The sequence below is a fragment of the Cherax quadricarinatus genome, chromosome 3, assembly GCF_038502225.1.
Source record: "Cherax quadricarinatus isolate ZL_2023a chromosome 3, ASM3850222v1, whole genome shotgun sequence".
NCBI lineage: Eukaryota > Metazoa > Arthropoda > Malacostraca > Decapoda > Parastacidae > Cherax > Cherax quadricarinatus.
In genome coordinates, this window is record NC_091294.1 from 54,947,068 (window position 1) to 54,964,991 (window position 17,924).

Sequence of the window (17,924 nt, forward strand, 5' to 3'; positions counted from 1 at the left end):
AGTATTATGTGTATTCTAACTTAACCACTCTGTAATCCGGCAAGCTCACTAACCCGGCACGCTACAGGTCCCAGTGACGCCAGATTAGTGATGGCTGACCTATGTTACATTATAAACATTTTCATTAATCCAGCTATGATTTTTTTTTTCAAAATTATATAATAAACATGCTATGTAACACATAAACATGATAAATACACCCTCTCTCTCTTGTTTATTTATTTTACCTCATTTACTCACCTCTCACCCTACATTAAGACTACAAATATTTTAAGGTAAGTAATGAGTGTACTGTATATGCATTTTATCGTTCTGGGATGCTTTAAATGTTGTAGTATATTACATGTGGGTGGGTTGGCCAGGAGGCCTGCCATACCTACCACACCTGACTTCTTACAATAAATACTACTCACCTCTCACCTTACATTAAGACTAAAAATATTTTAAGGTAAATAATGAGTGTACTGTGTGTGTATTTTACTTTTTATTGTTTTTAATGCTGTGTTCTGTTGCTAACTTAATATATGTTAGTGTAAACTTGTTATCTGGCATTTATATGCATTTATTAATTAAAAAATGGCGTACTGCTTTCTGGTGATGTCCGCTTTCCACTGGTAGCCTGGAATGTAACCTGCCCTGCAAGTGGTGCTCTACTGTACTCTGATAATTATACTTATGTTAAAAAACAGGATTATAGAAAGTCAAGAAGTCTTTCAGCTTCATTGCAAATCCTTGTGCATTGTTGTCTTTAGATTTCTGCTAACCTAAACTCCTAGGGTTTATTTTTACATCCAGTATGACGAAGTTTTAACTACTACTAAATCTTTCATAACTATGTGGCAAAATTTATAAACTCAAGAATGATGTGTGCATGGATGACATTTATTTATCTGGCTGAACTTTAGCTAGGAAAGAAAATATGCAGTGGGCTTGATTACTGATTTATTTACTTAATCTTGGTAGCTAAAAACTTCTGAATAATGAATCTTCTCCCTCATGGGATTGATGGAATTGGGTTTGGTAAGAGCCTTTGCAGCTATAGTTCACTTTGTTCCTTCGTGAAACTCACCAAAAATATACGTACTGGTATAAAGAAAGCTGCCGCTGAGCATCACATTGATTAAAGATTGTGGGAAGGTGTTGGTGTCTTATAAAATAATAATTTTCATACAAGCCACCATTTGTTTTCATACTTTTTTTCCACAGTGAAAGTGTGAAGTCAGACGACTTGAAAGATCTACTTGATGAGTTTGAAACTCCCCCTCAGCCACTAGACATAAATAACATTTCAAGAACTGTTAAATCAGAATCAGGAGAGAGCAAGAAGTGTAGTATGCCCATCCTCAGTGGGACTTCTTGCCCCAAAGGAATGTCGACAGGTGCCACTATCAGGTTGGTTGCACTGCTTGAATGATAATTTGAAAACACTCAAGCATATATGGTATGTGATTTTTAAATTTTGGTTTAGAAAGACATGTGAGCTTCACCTTTTAAATTTTATTGACCTGTGCATTAAATGAACTGCAAGTCCAGGCACTTTATAAATCCCATGTTTTACTTTTATGGTAACTCTTCCTTGTTCCATTCATATAGTCTGTTAGATATAAACTTACAGGAAAATGTCAGCAGCATCACGGGGAGATTTTTTCTGTTACAGAATCAGACACACACTGAAGTGAATTTCCTCTAAGGATGCTTTTGGGGAATCCTAATAGTTGCTATGCAAGAAACCACTATCCCTACACTATTAAAACATTACACAGATAACTTAGTAACCTTGTCAAAAATACAAACAAAGATTAACTCACAGCTGAAAATGGAAAAGGAGTAGTTAAACTTAAGAACAGTAGCTATTAGAAGGAGGTGCAGGATTTACATGGGTATCCTGATACCTGTGAAACTACCACAACACAGAACCTTTAAAAAGACACAGAATCCTTCCTCACCAGAGGTCAACACACTCTACAGAACATCACAAGGAAGGAGGCTTCTGCCCTCCCATCCCGGGTTGACATACACTTGTCGGTTGCCCAACTCTCACAAACTAAATACAGATGTATACCATTATGTCTTATTACTTCAGGCATCAGCAATGCTTCTCACAGGTTAGCTGGACTTCTGGCTAAATGCCTCTCTAAACTTCTAGGCAGTATCAGCTCATTACACCTGTAACACTCAGGTGATATCCAGCATCTAAACACAACAGCTATCAATACCAAAAATAAGCTTTTTTAATTTGCTGTTTATAGCATTTTTTTTTGTTTAGTCCACCAAACACAAAACCAGTTTTCAGAGATGGATAAAAAGGGTGCATATAAAGGAGAGACTTGATGTGTAGAAATAGGTGAGTGATGTCACCTTTGGTAATGGTGTTCAGCCAAGTGGAATCATATGTTCCAGAAAACTACAGTTCCTCTATGACAACAGCCTATAGAACAACATCAGCAGAATGAAATCATAATCATCTCTCACACCCTGTTCACCAGTGAGCAAGAAGTACTCAACCTAGGATTGAAATTCTCTACCAGTATACATAAAAAAAAAAAAAAAGAAATGTACTGAACTTGTAGGGTGAGCCAAAAGAAGAAAACACTTTCATCATCAATAACTTGATCACTATCTTGCCGGAAGCATGTAATGTAAATACAGTTAATCCGTTCCAGACACCCAGAAGTATTAAAACAAAAATTTTTTTTACATGAAATATAGATGTACATGCACAAAACAATGAGACATGATGAATGAAACATTAACAGCATAACACTTACTTTTATTGGTGACTTGTCTTATTGTATGGAAGACTGGAGGAGGGGAGAGATTGGATTATTTACTGTTTGGAAGGGGAATCCCCTTCCATAAAGACTTCAAGTACCAAGTCCTTTTCTGGTGTTACTTCCCTTGACCACATCTGGACCAACACCATATCCCCTTTAAAATCAGGCATAATTACAGATAATACCACAGACCACTACCCTACTTTCCTCATAACAACTCTTGGTAAAATACCCCAAGACACTACTAAAGTCACCTTCAGACTTCACAATGAGGCAGCCATTAATAACTTCACAACAGCAGTAACAAACATTGACTGGCACACTGAGCTAGAAATCTATACAGATATTGATGAATGTTTTAATAATTTTCTAAAAAAGACCCAATACCTCTATAACAAGCACTGCCCTAAAAAAACTAAACAGATGACAGCTAAGAGACTGAACAGTCCCTGGCTAACACCCAGCATTCTCAAATCCATAAATACAAAACACCGATATGAAAAACAGTACAGAATGGGTCACATAACCAGAGACCAAACAAAACGTTACTCGTCAATCCTAACCAGCCTGATAAGAAGGGCAAAAAAACTGTATTGTGAGAACAGATTATCCAACTTACGAGGTGATATAAAAAAGACCTGGAAGACCCTATCAGAAATTCTGGGAACAAAAAAGATATCATGAAATAGCGAAATAAAATTAGCAAAATCAGATGAACCCCAACTCCCACCAACAGAAACAGCAAACAGACTCAATGATTTCTTCTCCACTATAGGACAAAACCTTGCCAATAAAATCCCAAGCTCAGATACCCCACCAAATGACTACCTCACTGGCAACTACCCGAACACACTGTTCCTAACTCCGACTAACCCATACGAAGTCTCCCTTATTATCAACACACTAAAAAACAAGGCAGGAGATTTAAATACCTTTTTTTTTTTTTTTTTTTTTTTTATCACACTGGCCGATTCCCACCAAGGCAGGGTGGCCCGAAAAAGAAAAACTTTCACCATCATTCACTCCATCACTGTCTTGCCAGAAGGGTGCTTTACACTACAGTTTTTAAACTGCAACATTAACACCCCTCCTTCAGAGTGCAGGCACTGTACTTCCCATCTCCAGGACTCAAGTCCGGCCTGCCGGTTTCCCTGAACCCCTTCATAAATGTTACTTTGCTCACACTCCAACAGCACGTCAAGTATTAAAAACCATTTGTCTCCATTCACTCCTATCAAACACGCTCATGCATACCTGCTGGAAGTCCAAGCCCCTCGCACACAAAACCTCCTTTACCCCCTCTCTCCAACCTTTCCTAGGCCGACCCCTACCCCGCCTTCCTTCCACTACAGACTGATACACTCTTGAAGTCATTCTGTTTCGCTCCATTCTCTCTACATGTCCGAACCACCTCAACAACCCTTCCTCAGCCCTCTGGACAACAGTTTTGGTAATCCCGCACCTCCTCCTAACTTCCAAACTACGAATTCTCTGCATTATATTCACACCACACATTGCCCTCAGACATGACATCTCCACTGCCTCCAGCCTTCTCCTCGCTGCAACATTCATCACCCATGCTTCACACCCATATAAGAGCGTTGGTAAAAATATACTCTCATACATTCCCCTCTTTGCCTCCAAGGACAAAGTTCTTTGTCTCCACAGACTCCTAAGTGCACCACTCACTCTTTTTCCCTCATCAATTCTATGATTCACCTCATCTTTCATAGACCCATCCGCTGACACGTCCACTCCCAAATATCTGAATACATTCACCTCCTCCATACTCTCTCCCTCCAATCTGATATTCAATCTTTCATCACCTAATCTTTTTGTTATCCTCATAACCTTACTCTTTCCTGTATTCACCTTTAATTTTCTTCTTTTGCACACCCTACCAAATTCATCCACCAATCTCTGCAACTTCTCTTCAGAATCTCCCAAGAGCACAGTGTCATCAGCAAAGAGCAGCTGTGACAACTCCCACTTTGTGTGTGATTCTTTATCTTTTAACTCCACGCCTCTTGTCAAGACCCTCGCATTTACTTCTCTTACAACCGCATCTATAAATATATTAAACAACCACGGTGACATCACACATCCTTGTCTAAGGCCTACTTTTACTGGGAAATAATTTCCCTCTTTCCTACATACTCTGACTTGAGCCTCACTATCCTCGTAAAAACTCTTCACTGCTTTCAGTAACCTACCTCCTACACCATACACTTGCAACATCTGCCACATTGCCCCCCTATCCACCCTGTCATACGCCTTTTCCAAATCCATAAATGCCACAAAGACCTCTAGCCTTATCTAAATACTGTTCACTTATATGTTTCACTGTAAACACCTGGTCCACACACCCCCTACCTTTCCTAAAGCCTCCTTGTTCATCTGCTATCCTATTCTCCGTCTTACTCTTAATTCTTTCAATAATAACTCTACCATACACTTTACCAGGTATACTCAGCAGACTTATCCCCCCATAATTTTTGCACTCTCTTTTATCCCCTTTGCCTTTATACAAAGGAACTATGCATGCTCTCTGCCAATCCCTAGGTACCTTACCCTCTTCCGTACATTTATTAAATAATTGCACCAACCACTCCAAAACTATATCCCCACCTGCTTTTAACATTTCTATCTTTATCCCATCAATCCCGGCTGCCTTACCCCCTTTCATTTTACCTACTGCCTCACGAACTTCCCCCACACTCACAACTGGCTCTTCCTCACTCCTACAAGATGTTATTCCTCCTTGCCCTATACACGAAATCACAGCTTCCCTATCTTCATCAACATTTAACAATTCCTCAAAATATTCCCTCCATCTTCCCAATACCTCTAACTCTCCATTTAATAACTCTCCTCTCCTATTTTTAACTGACAAATCCATTTGTTCTCTAGGCTTTCTTAACTTGTTAATCTCACTCCAAAACTTTTTCTTTTTTTCAACAAAATTTGTTGATAACATCTCACCCACTCTCTCATTTGCTCTCTTTTTACATTGCTTCACCACTCTCTTAACCTCTCTCTTTTTCTCCATATACTCTTCCCTCCTTGCATCACTTCTACTTTGTAAAAACTTCTCATATGCTAACTTTTTCTCCCTTACTACTCTCTTTACATCATCATTCCACCAATCGCTCCTCTTCCCTCCCGCACCCACTTTCCTGTAACCACAAACTTCTGCTGAACACTCTAACACTACATTTTTAAACCTACCCCATACCTCTTCGACCCCATTGCCTATGCTCTCATTAGCCCATCTATCCTCCAATAGCTGTTTATACCTTACCACCCTTTATATACAAAAAAGTGTCACAAGTACTATCACCAATCATTGCAACACTCTTTAACAAATCCATTGAATCCTCCACCTTCCCTACAGCTCTCAAAATAGCAAGGGTCACCCCGATCCATAAAGGAGGAGACCAAACAGAGTTGAATAACTATAGGCCAATATCCAATTTACACCCTCTCTCAAAAATCTTCGAAAAATTAATTCATAAACGAATCTACTCCTACCTCATCTCCCAAAACATTCTCAACCCCTGCCAATTTGGATTCAGGCCTAATAAAAATACTAATGATGCTATTATACACATGCTAGAACATATATACACTGCAATAGAGAAAAAAGAAGTCCCACTGGGGATCTTCATTGACTTACGTAAAGCTTTTGATACAGTTGACCATGACTTGCTCCACGTAAAATTGTCACACTATGGTATTAGAGGGCACTCCCTCAACTACCTCAAGTCATACCTCAGCAACAGAAGCCAATATGTGTACGCAAATGGGGCAAACTCTTCCGCTCAACCAATTACAGTTGGTGTCCCACAGGGAAGTGTCCTTGGCCCTCTTCTCTTTCTCCTATACATAAATGACCTACCAAATGCTTCGCAATTACTCAAACCCACACTTTTTGCAGATGACACTACATATGTCTTCTCTCACCCGAGCCCAGTCACGCTAGCCAATACTGTAAACACCGAATTACAGAAAATATCTACCTGGATGAGGACTAACAAACTTACACTAAACATTGACAAAACCTAGTTCATTCAGTTTGGTAACAGAGCTACAGATGTCCCTCTTAACATAATGATAAACGGATCACCTATCACAAAGCTAACAGAGGGAAAATTCTTAGGAATCCACCTTGATAATAGACTCAAATTTCATACACATATACAACAAATTTCTAAGAAAATTTCCAAGACTGTAGGCATACTATCGAAGATACGGTACTATGTTCCACAGTCAGCTCTCCTGGCCCTTTATCACTCTCTTATTTACCCCTATCTCACCTATGGAATTTGTGCATGGGGCTCAACAACAATTAACCATCTCAGACCACTAATTGCCCAACAAAAGGCTGCAGTTAGAATGATAACAAATTCTCACTACAGGCAGCACACTCCACCAATATTCAAAACACTCAACCTACTCACCATACAAACATCCATACTTATTACTGCACCTATTACATACATAGAACACTTAACTCTGATATTAACCCTCCCCTCAAACATCTCCTTGCCAACCTCAACAGAACACATGACCATAACAGAAGGCACAGATCACTCTTTGATGTTCCTCGTGTCCATCTCACGCTATGCAAAAACTCAATGCACATAAAAGGCCCTAAAATCTGGAATTCATTACCTGTAAATATAAAAGAAACACTACCTGTTTATAAATTCAAGTCTCTTCTCAAAGATCACTTACTCACTCAAAACCAAATAAATACTGAATAACTGAACCTTATAAATTGTATATCCTATATGTTACTCACAATTATATCACACAAATGTTAAACCTAGGACCCAATCTAACTTTGTTATTTTTTTAAATATACTACCTAACAGAATACTCCATTCGACTGAATGTACAGCAATGCATGCAACCATATGACCTGTCATTGTAATACTCATTTGTACTTTATAGTTATCTGTTTACAATAATGTTTTATCACTGATTTCATCATTGCTTAGTTAATCTTAAGTTAATTTTAAGCCAGCCCGTAATGCTATGCATATAAGTGGCTTTGGCATGCTGCTCTTACCTGTATTTTTTGTACCTCTGTATGTATGCTTAAATTACTAAATAAATAAATAAATAAATAAATAAATGTCCCTAGGACCAGCTTGAGAGTTACTGCATACCTGTGGCACTAAATACTTGTTCAGAGAGCTCTGTTTCTGGCATCTCTTTAAAACTTCCCTAAAATGGGCCAAGACTTTGTCACTGTACATGTTGCTGACATGGCTTGCAACAGCTTTGTCAGGGTGATGTTTCTCCATAAATCTTTCCATCCTACTCCACATTTCAAAAATCTCCTTAATTTCTGAAGAAGGCACCTTCTTCCATCTCTCTTCCTCCTCTTCTAAAGCAATATTCTGAGCTGCGGTCTGCTGCTGTTCCAGCTGAAGCTCTTGCAGCTCGTCAGTGGTTAGCTCTGCGTTGTGGTCCTCCACCAACTCTTCCACATCCTCCAAACTCACATCCACCCCTATGGAATTCCCCAATGCCACAATAGATTCCACAACTACCATAGGCTCCTCAAGGTCAGCCCTAAACCCTTCAAAATCCCTCTTGTTGACACAATCTGGCCACACTTTTCTCCAAGCAGAGTTCAAAGTCCTGGTAGTCACTCCCTCCCAAGCCTTACCTATAAGGCTTATGCAATGGAGGATACTGAAGTGTTCTTTCCAAAACTCTTTTAGGGTCAAGTGAGTGTCTGTGGTCACATTAAAACACCTTTGAAACATTGCTTTGGTGTAGAGTTTTTTAAAGTTTGGAATGATCTGCTGGTGCATGGGCTGGAGGAAAGGAGTGGTATTAGGGGGCAAGAACTTCACTGTGATGAACCCAGACTCCTCCAGAATTAGGTCATCCAAGTTTGGAGGATGAGCAGGTGCAGTGTCCATTAGCAGGAGGCACTTGAGTTCCAATTTATTTTCCAGGAGGTACTTCTTCACACTGGGGCCAAACACTTCATGGAACCACTTGAGGAAAATTTCCCTCGTGACCCATGCCTTATTATTAGCTTTCCAAAACACACAATTTACTCTTCATGACAGTGTTTCTCTTGAACACACTAGTAACGGCTTCACTTTGCAATCCCCACTAGCATTACTACAAAACATGAGAGTTAGTCTGTCTTTCATAGGCTTGTGTCCTGGCAGTGCCTTTTCCTCCTGAGTAATGTAGGTCCTCTTTGGCATTTTCTTCCAAAAGAGGCCTGTTTCATCATGATTGAACACTTGTTGGGGTTTAAATTGTTTAGTTTGTATGTACTACTTGAATTCACTTACGAATTTTGTAGCTGCATTTTTGTAAGAACTGGCATCCTCACCATGCCTTATCACACTGTATGCCACTACAGTTCTTAAATCTCTCAAACCAGCCTTTGCTGGCCTTAAATTCACAAATATCAGTACTCGTTGCAGGCAATTTCTCTACGAGATCGTCATGGAACTGCCTAGCCTTTTCACAGATAAGCAACTGCATAAGACTATCTCTTGCTAATTGTTTCTCATTGAGCCACACCAACATTAACCCGTAAACGGTCCAAGCAGATCTACGTTCACATGTGTAGTGCTACAAAAGTAGATCTACGTTCTTTTACATATTTTCAAATGTAACAAAAAAAAAAAGTAGATCAAAGTTTTTTACACATTTTCAAATGTAAAAAAAAAAAAAGATCTACTTTTTTTACATACTTTCAAATGTTGAAAAAACGTATATATACGTTTGGACCGTTTACGGGTTAACTTCTCAACATCTTCAAGTACTGGCGATCTCATTTTTATCAGCATATTTACCCCCTTTGCAACAACAGCTTCCTTGATTTCCCTTTTCTTGGCCACAATGGAAGCTATGGTTGTATGGGGTTTCTTATACATTCTGGCCAGTTCTGCCACACGTATGCCACTTTCATATTGTTCAATGATATTTTTCTTGAATTCAACCATATTTCTCACCTTTACCAAAGGCGTGGCACTAGGAGCTTTCTTCGGAGCCAGGGTAGCTTATTTAGCAGTTGCAAACATTAAAATTATTGAAATATTATGAAATATTTTATATGAACATGGCATATGACAGGGTGGATAGGGGGGCAATGTGGCAGATGTTGCAGGTGTATGGTGTAGGAGGTAGGTTACTGAAAGCAGTGAAGAGTTTTTACGAGGATAGTGAGGCTCAAGTTAGAGTATGTAGGAAAGAGGGAAATTATTTCCCAGTAAAAGTAGGCCTTAGACAAGGATGTGTGATGTCACCGTGGTTGTTTAATATATTTATAGATGGGGTTGTAAGAGAAGTAAATGCGAGGGTCTTGGCAAGAGGCGTGGAGTTAAAAGATAAAGAATCACACACAAAGTGGGAGTTGTCACAGCTGCTCTTTGCTGATGACACTGTGCTCTTGGGAGATTCTGAAGAGAAGTTGCAGAGATTGGTGGATGAATTTGGTAGGGTGTGCAAAAGAAGAAAATTGAAAGTGAATACAGGAAAGAGTAAGGTTATGAGGATAACAAAAAGATTAGGTGATGAAAGATTGGATATCAGATTGGAGGGAGAGAGTATGGAGGAGGTGAATGTATTCAGATATTTGGGAGTGGATGTGTCAGCGGATGGGTCTATGAAAGATGAGGTGAATCATAGAATTGATGAGGGGAAAAGGGTGAGTGGTGCACTTAGAAGTCTGTGGAGACAAAGAACTTTGTCCTTGGAGGCAAAGAGGGGAATGTATGAGAGTATAGTTTTACCAACGCTCTTATATGGGTGTGAAGCGTGGGTGATGAATGTTGCAGCGAGGAGAAGGCTGGAGGAAGTGGAGATGTCATGTCTGAGAGCAATGTGTGGTGTGAATATAATGCAGAGAATTCGTAGTTTGGAAGTTAGGAGGAGGTGCGGGATTACCAAAACTGTTGTCCAAAGGGCTGAGAAAGGGTTTTTGAGGTGGTTCGGACATGTGGAGAGAATGGAGCGAAACAGAATAACTTCAAGAGTGTATCAGTCTGTAGTGGAAGGAAGGCGGGGTAGGGGTCGGCCTAGGAAAGGTTGGAGGGAGGGGGTAAAGGAGGTTTTGTGTGCGAGGGGCTTGGACTTCCAGCAGGCATGCGTGAGCGTGTTTGATAGGAGTGAATGGAGACAAATGGTTTTTAATACTTGACGTGCTGTTGGAGTGTGAGCAAAGTAACATTTATGAAGGGGTTCAGGGAAACCGGCAGGCCGGACTTGAGTCCTGGAGATGGGAAGTACAGTGCCTGCACTCTGAAGGAGGGGTGTTAATGTTGCAGTTTAAAAACTGTAGTGTAAAGCACCCTTCTGGCAAGACAGTGATGGAGTGAATGATGGTGAAAGTTTTTCTTTTTCGGGCGACCCTGCCTTGGTGGGAATCGGTAGTAGGTTGGTAGACAGCAACCGCCCAGGGAGGTACTACCGTCCTGCCAAGTGAGTGTAAAACGAAAGCCTGTAATTGTTTTACATGATGGTAGGATTGCTGGTGTCCTTTTTTCTGTCTCATGAACATGCAAGATTTCAGGTACGTCTTGCTACTTCTACTTACACTTAGGTCACACTACACATACATGTACAAGCATATATATACACACCCATTTGGGTTTTCTTTTATTTTCTTTCTAGTTCTTGTTTATTTCCTCTTACCTCCATGGGGAAGTGGAACAGAATTCTTCCTCTGTAAGCTATGCATGTTGTAAGAGGCGAATAAAATGCCAGGAGCAAGGGGCTAGTAATCCCTTCTCCTGTATATATTACTAAATGTAAAAGGAGAAACTTTCGTTTTTCATTTTGGGCCACCCCGCCTAGGTGGGATACAGCCAGTGTGTTGAAATTAAGAAAGAATATATATATATATATATATATATATATATATATATATATATATATATATATATATATATGTGTGTGTGTGTGCGTGGATGTTGTGCAAATGATAAGAAAGAGATGATTGTGGATGTTATGAATGAGAAGAAGCTGGATGTCCTGGCTTTAAGTGAAACAAAGCTGAAGGGGGTGGGAGAGTTTCAATGGAGAGGAATAAATGGGATTAGGTCAGGGGTTTCAAATAGAGTTAGTGCTAAAGAAGGAGTAGCAATAATGTTGAAGGATAAGCTATGGCAGGAAAAGATGGACTATAAATGTATAAATTCAAGGATTATGTGGAGTGAAATAAAGATTGGATGTGAAAAGTGGGTTATAGTAAGCGAGTATGCACCTGGAGAAGAGAGAAGTGTAGAGGAGAGGGAGAGATTTTGGGAAATTTTGAGTGAATGCGTGGGGAGTTTTGAATCAAATGTGAGAGTAATGGTGGTTGGGGATTTCAATGCTAAAGTGGGTAAAAATGTTATGGAGGGAGTAGTAGGTAAATTTGGGGTGCCAGGGGTAAATGTAAATGGGGAGCCTTTAATTAAGCTATGTGTAGAAAGAGATTTGGTAATAAGTAATACATACTTTATGAAAAAGAGGATAAATAAATATACAAGGTATGATGTAGCACGTAATGAAAGTAGTTTGTTAGATTATGTATTGGTGGATAAAAGGTTGATGGGTAGGCTCCAGGATGTACATGTTTATAGAGGGGCAACTGATATATTGGATCATTATTTAGTTGTAGCTACAGTTAGAGTAAGAGGTAGATGGGAAAAGAGGAAGGTGGCAACAACAAGTAAGAGGTAGGTGAAAGTGTATAAACTAAGGGAGGAGGAAGTTCGGGTGAGATATAAGCGACTAATGGCAGAAAGGTGGGCTAGTGCAAAGATGAGTAGTGGGGGGGTTGAAGAGGGTTGGAATAGTTTCAAAAATGCAGTATTAGAATGTGGGGCAGAAGTTTGTGGTTATAGGAGGGTGGGTGCAGGAGGAAAGAGGAGTGATTGGTGGAATGATGAAGTAAAGGGTGTGATAAAAGAGAAAAAGGTAGCTTATGAGAGGTTTTTACTAAGCAGAAGTGTTATAAGAAGAGCAGAGTATAAGGAGAGTAAAAGAAAGGTAAAGAGAGTGGTGAGAGAGTGCAAATGGAGAGCAGATGATAGAGTGGGAGAGGCACTGTCAAGAAATTTTAATGAAAATAAGAAAATTTTTTGGAGTTAAACAAGTTAAGAAAGCCTAGGGAAAGTATGGATTTGTCAGTTAAAAACAGAGTAGGGGAGTTAGTAGATGGGGAGAGGGAGGTATTAGGTAGATGGCGAGAATATTTTGAGGAACTTTTAAATGTTGAGGAAGAAAGGGAGGCAGTAATTTCATGCACTGGCCAGGGAGGCATACCATCTTTTAGGAGTGAAGAAGAGCAGAATGTAAGTGTGGGGGAGGTACGTGAGGCATTACGTAGAATGAAAGGGGGTAAAGCAGCTGGAACTGATGGGATCATGACAGAAATGTTAAAAGCAGGGGGGGATATAGTGTTGGAGTGGTTGGTACTTTTCTTTAATAAATGTATGAAAGAGGGGAAGGTACCTAGGGATTGGCAGAGAGCGTGTATAGTCCCTTTATATAAAGGGAAAGGGGACAAAAGAGATTGTAAAAATTATAGAGGAATAAGTTTACTGAGTATACCAGGAAAAGTGTACGGTAGGGTTATAATTGAAAGAATTAGAGGTAAGACAGAATGTAGGATGGCGGATGAGCAAGGAGGTTTCAGAGTGGGTAGGGGATGTGTAGATCATGTGTTTACATTGAAGCATATATGTGAACAGTATTTAGATAAAGGTAGGGAAGTTTTTATTGCATTTATGGATGTAGAAAAGGCATGTGATAGAGTGGATAGAGGAGCAATGTGGCAGATGTTGCAAGTATATGGAATAGGTGGTAAGTTACTAAATGCTGTAAAGAGTTTTTATGAGGATAGTGAGGCTCAGGTTAGGGTGTGTAGAAGAGAGGGAGACTACTTCCTGGTAAAAGTAGGTCTTAGACAGGGATGTGTAATGTCACCATGGTTGTTTATTATATTTATAGATGGGGTTGTAAAAGAAGTAAATGCTAGGGTGTTCGGAAGAGGGGTGGGATTAAATTATGGGGAATCAAATTCAAAATGGGAATTGACACAGTTACTTTTTGCTGATGATACTGTGCTTATGGGAGATTCTAAAGAAAAATTGCAAAGGTTAGTGGATGAGTTTGGGAATGTGTGTAAAGGTAGAAAGTTGAAAGTGAACATAGAAAAGAGTAAGGTGATGAGGGTATCAAATGATTTAGATAAAGAAAAATTGGATATCAAATTGGGGAGGAGAAGTATGGAAGAAGTGAATGTTTTCAGATACTTGGGAGTTGACGTGTCGGTGGATGGATTTATGAAGGATGAGGTTAATCATAGAATTGATGAAGGAAAAAAGGTGAGTGGTGCATTGAGGTATATGTGGAGTCAAAAAATGTTACCTATGGAGGCAAAGAAGGGAATGTATGAAAGTATAGTAGTACCAACACTCTTATATGGATGTGAAGCTTGGGTGGTAAATGCAGCAGCAAGGGGACGGTTGGAGGGAGTGGAGATGTCCTGTCTAAGGGCAATGTGTGGTGTAAATATTATGCAGAAAATTCGGAGTGTGGAAATTAGGAAAAGGTGTGGAGTTAATAAAAGTATTAGTCAGAGGGCAGAAGAGGGGTTGTTGAGGTGGTTTGGTCATTTAGAGAGAATGGATCAAAGTAGAATGACATGGAAATCATATAAATCTATAGGGGAAGGAAGGTGGGGTAGGGGTCATCCTCAAAAGGGTTGGAGAGAGGGGGTAAAGGAGGTTTTGTGGGCAAGGGGCTTGGACTTCCAGCAAGCGTGCGTGAGCGTGTTAGATAGGAGTGAATGGAGGCGAATGGTACTTGGGACCTGACGATCTGTTGGAGTGTGAGCAGGGTAATATTTAGTGAAGGGATTCAGGGAAACCTGTTATTTTCATATAGTCGGACTTGAGTCCTGGAAATGGGAAGTACAATGCCTGCACTTTAAAGGAGGGGTTTGGGATATTGGCAGTTTGGAGGGATATGTTGTGTATCTTTATATGTGTATGCTTCTAAACTGTTGTATTCTGAGCACCTCTGCAAAATCAGTGATAATGTGCGAGTGTGGTGAAAGTGTTGAATGATGATGAAAGTATTTTCTTTTTGGGGATTTTCTTTCTTTTTTGGGTCACCCTGCCTCGGTGGGAGACGGCTGACTTGTTGAAAAAAAAAAAAATATGTATGTATATATATATGTATACAGTGGACCCCCGCATAATGATCACCTCCGAATGCGACCAATTATGTAAGTGTATTCATGTAAGTGTGTTTGTATGTTTATGTTTGGGGGTCTGAAATGGACTAATCTACTTCACAATATTCCTTATGGGAACAAATTCGGTCAGTACTGGCACCTGAACATACTTCTGGAGTGAAAAAATATCGGTAACTGGGGTCCACTGTATATATATATATATAAATATATATAAATATATATAAATATATATACAGCTACCATACGACTTACGACCTGCTCGACATACGACCACTCGACTTATGACCATGTTTTTTATGCCAAATTTCTGGGAAATAAACAACTGTCTGTGTTGCACACAGTGTTTATCATAATCCTTATGGTATAAAATACAGTACTAACAGCATTATGAGTAAAGTAAAAAATGAAATACCAAAATAAAGCAGTAAAATAAAGTCATTACAAAAATGTGATGTTGATATTCAATAGTAAGGTTCGACTTACATCCATTTCGATTTATGACCAGTTGGTTGGAACCAAATTCGGTTGTAAGTCGGATGGTACCTGTATGTATGTATTTATGTATGTGTATGTATATATATATATATATTATATATATATATATATATATATATATATATTATATATATATATATATATATATATATATATATATATATATATATATATATATATATATATATATATATATATATATATACAGTAGGGCCCCACTTAACGGCGTTTCACTTTACAGTGTTTCGCTAATACGGTCATTTCAAATTATGACCAAAACTCGCTATACAGCTCCCCCACCTGACTTTCTAATACGGTCACCGCGCCCCACCCGGTTTGTTTACATTCTCTGTGAGATCCGTAAGCACTAAGTCTCTCCATTAGTTTGGAAACTCCAAAATTTTAAGTGTTTTTAAAAGTTATTTCATTTTTTATATATACTCTGATAATTATACTTATGTATACCTGTACTTAAATAAACTTACATGCTGTGCTGACATGCAGGTACACATTAAAATCAGTAAGAGCGTTTTATGTCTCCAGACGTCATATTAGTAATGATAATAATAATCACCGAGTCTCATTTAAATGTTGTATATTACGTTAATATACACATTTTCATTAATCTATCCATGATATTTTTTTCAAAATTATATAATAAACATGATACATAACATATAAAGATGATAAATACACCCCACAATAGAATAAATAAACATAAATTTGAGATGTGGTAGCCAGATAACTTGTACAAGTGATGCCAAGAATAACATTTTCCCTAATCTAACATAAGAGAAGATGTGTACTGGGGGTAACTGTAGAAAATTATTCCTTTCGTATGTTTTTTTTTTTTTTTTTTTTTTTATCACACTGGCCGATTCCCACCAAGGCAGGGTGGCCCGAAAAAGAAAAACTTTCACCATCATTCACTCCATCACTGTCTTGCCAGAAGGGTGCTTCACACTACAGTTTTTAAACTGCAACATTAACACCCCTCCTTCAGAGTGCAGGCACTGTACTTCCCATCTCCAGGACTCAAGTCCGGCCTGCCGGTTTCCCCTGAATCCCTTCATACCTGGAGTTTACCTGGAGAGAGTTTCGGGGGTCAACGCCCCCGCGGCCCGGTCTGTGACCAGGCCTCCTGGTGGATCAGCGCCTGATCAACCAGGCTGTTGCTGCTGGCTGCACGCAAACCAACGTACGAGCCACAGCCCGGCTGATCAGGAACTGACTTTAGGTGCTTGTCCAGTGCCAGCTTGAAGACTGCCAGGGGTCTGTTGGTAATCCCCCTTATGTGTGCTGGGAGGCAGTTGAACAGTCTCGGTCCCCTGACACTTATTGTATGGTCTCTTAACGTGCTAGTGACACCCCTGCTTTTCATTGGGGGGATGGTGCATCGTCTGCCAAGTCTTTTGCTTTCGTAGTGAGTGATTTTCGTGTGCAAGTTCGGTACTAGTCCCTCTAGGATTTTCCAGGTGTATATAATCATGTATCTCTCCCTCCTGCGTTCCAGGGAATACAGGTTTAGAAACCTCAAGCGCTCCCAGTAATTGAGGTGTTTTATCTCCGTTATGCGCGCCGTGAAAGTTCTCTGTACATTTTCTAGGTCGGCAATTTCACCTGCCTTGAAAGGTGCTGTTAGAGTGCAGCAATATTCCAGCCTAGATAGAACAAGTGACCTGAAGAGTGTCATCATGGGCTTGGCCTCCCTAGTTTTGAAGGTTCTCATTATCCATCCTGTCATTTTTCTAGCAGATGCGATTGATACAATGTTATGGTCCTTGAAGGTGAGATCCTCCGACATAATCACTCCCAGGTCTTTGACGTTGGTGTTTCGCTCTATTTTGTGGCCAGAATTTGTTTTGTACTCTGATGAAGATTTAATTTCCTCATGTTTACCATATCTGAGTAATTGAAATTTCTCATCGTTGAACTTCATATTGTTTTCTGCAGCCCACTGAAAGATTTGGTTGATGTCCGCCTGGAGCCTTGCAGTGTCTGCAATGGAAGACACTGTCATGCAGATTCGGGTGTCATCTGCAAAGGAAGACACGGTGCTGTGGCTGACATCCTTGTCTATGTCGGATATGAGGATGAGGAACAAGATGGGAGCTAGTACTGTGCCTTGTGGAACAGAGCTTTTCACCGTAGCTGCCTCGGACTTTACTCTGTTGACGACTACTCTCTGTGTTCTGTTAGTGAGGAAATTATAGATCCATCGACCAACTTTTCCTGTTATTCCTTTAGCGCGCATTTTGTGCGCTATTACGCCATGGTCACACTTGTCGAAGGCTTTTGCAAAGTCTGTATATATTACATCTGCATTCTTTTTGTCTTCTAGTGCATTTAGGACCTTGTCGTAGTGATCCAGTAGTTGAGACAGACAGGAGCGACCTGTTCTAAACCCATGTTGCCCTGGGTTG

General features: G+C 39.7%; 1 protein-coding gene across 3 annotated transcripts in view; it reads left to right on the forward strand.

The window, feature by feature from the left end:
• LOC128684034 (cilia- and flagella-associated protein 418) overlaps positions 1 to 17,924 on the forward strand; it is a 177,875-nt gene that overhangs the window by 91,896 nt on the left and 68,055 nt on the right. For all 3 annotated transcript variants that reach the window (XM_070091857.1, XM_070091859.1, XM_070091854.1), the window contains one exon: positions 1,207 to 1,392. In XM_070091857.1, the coding sequence (XP_069947958.1) occupies positions 1,207 to 1,392 (186 nt within the window). The remainder of the gene's footprint in view (positions 1 to 1,206; positions 1,393 to 17,924) is intronic.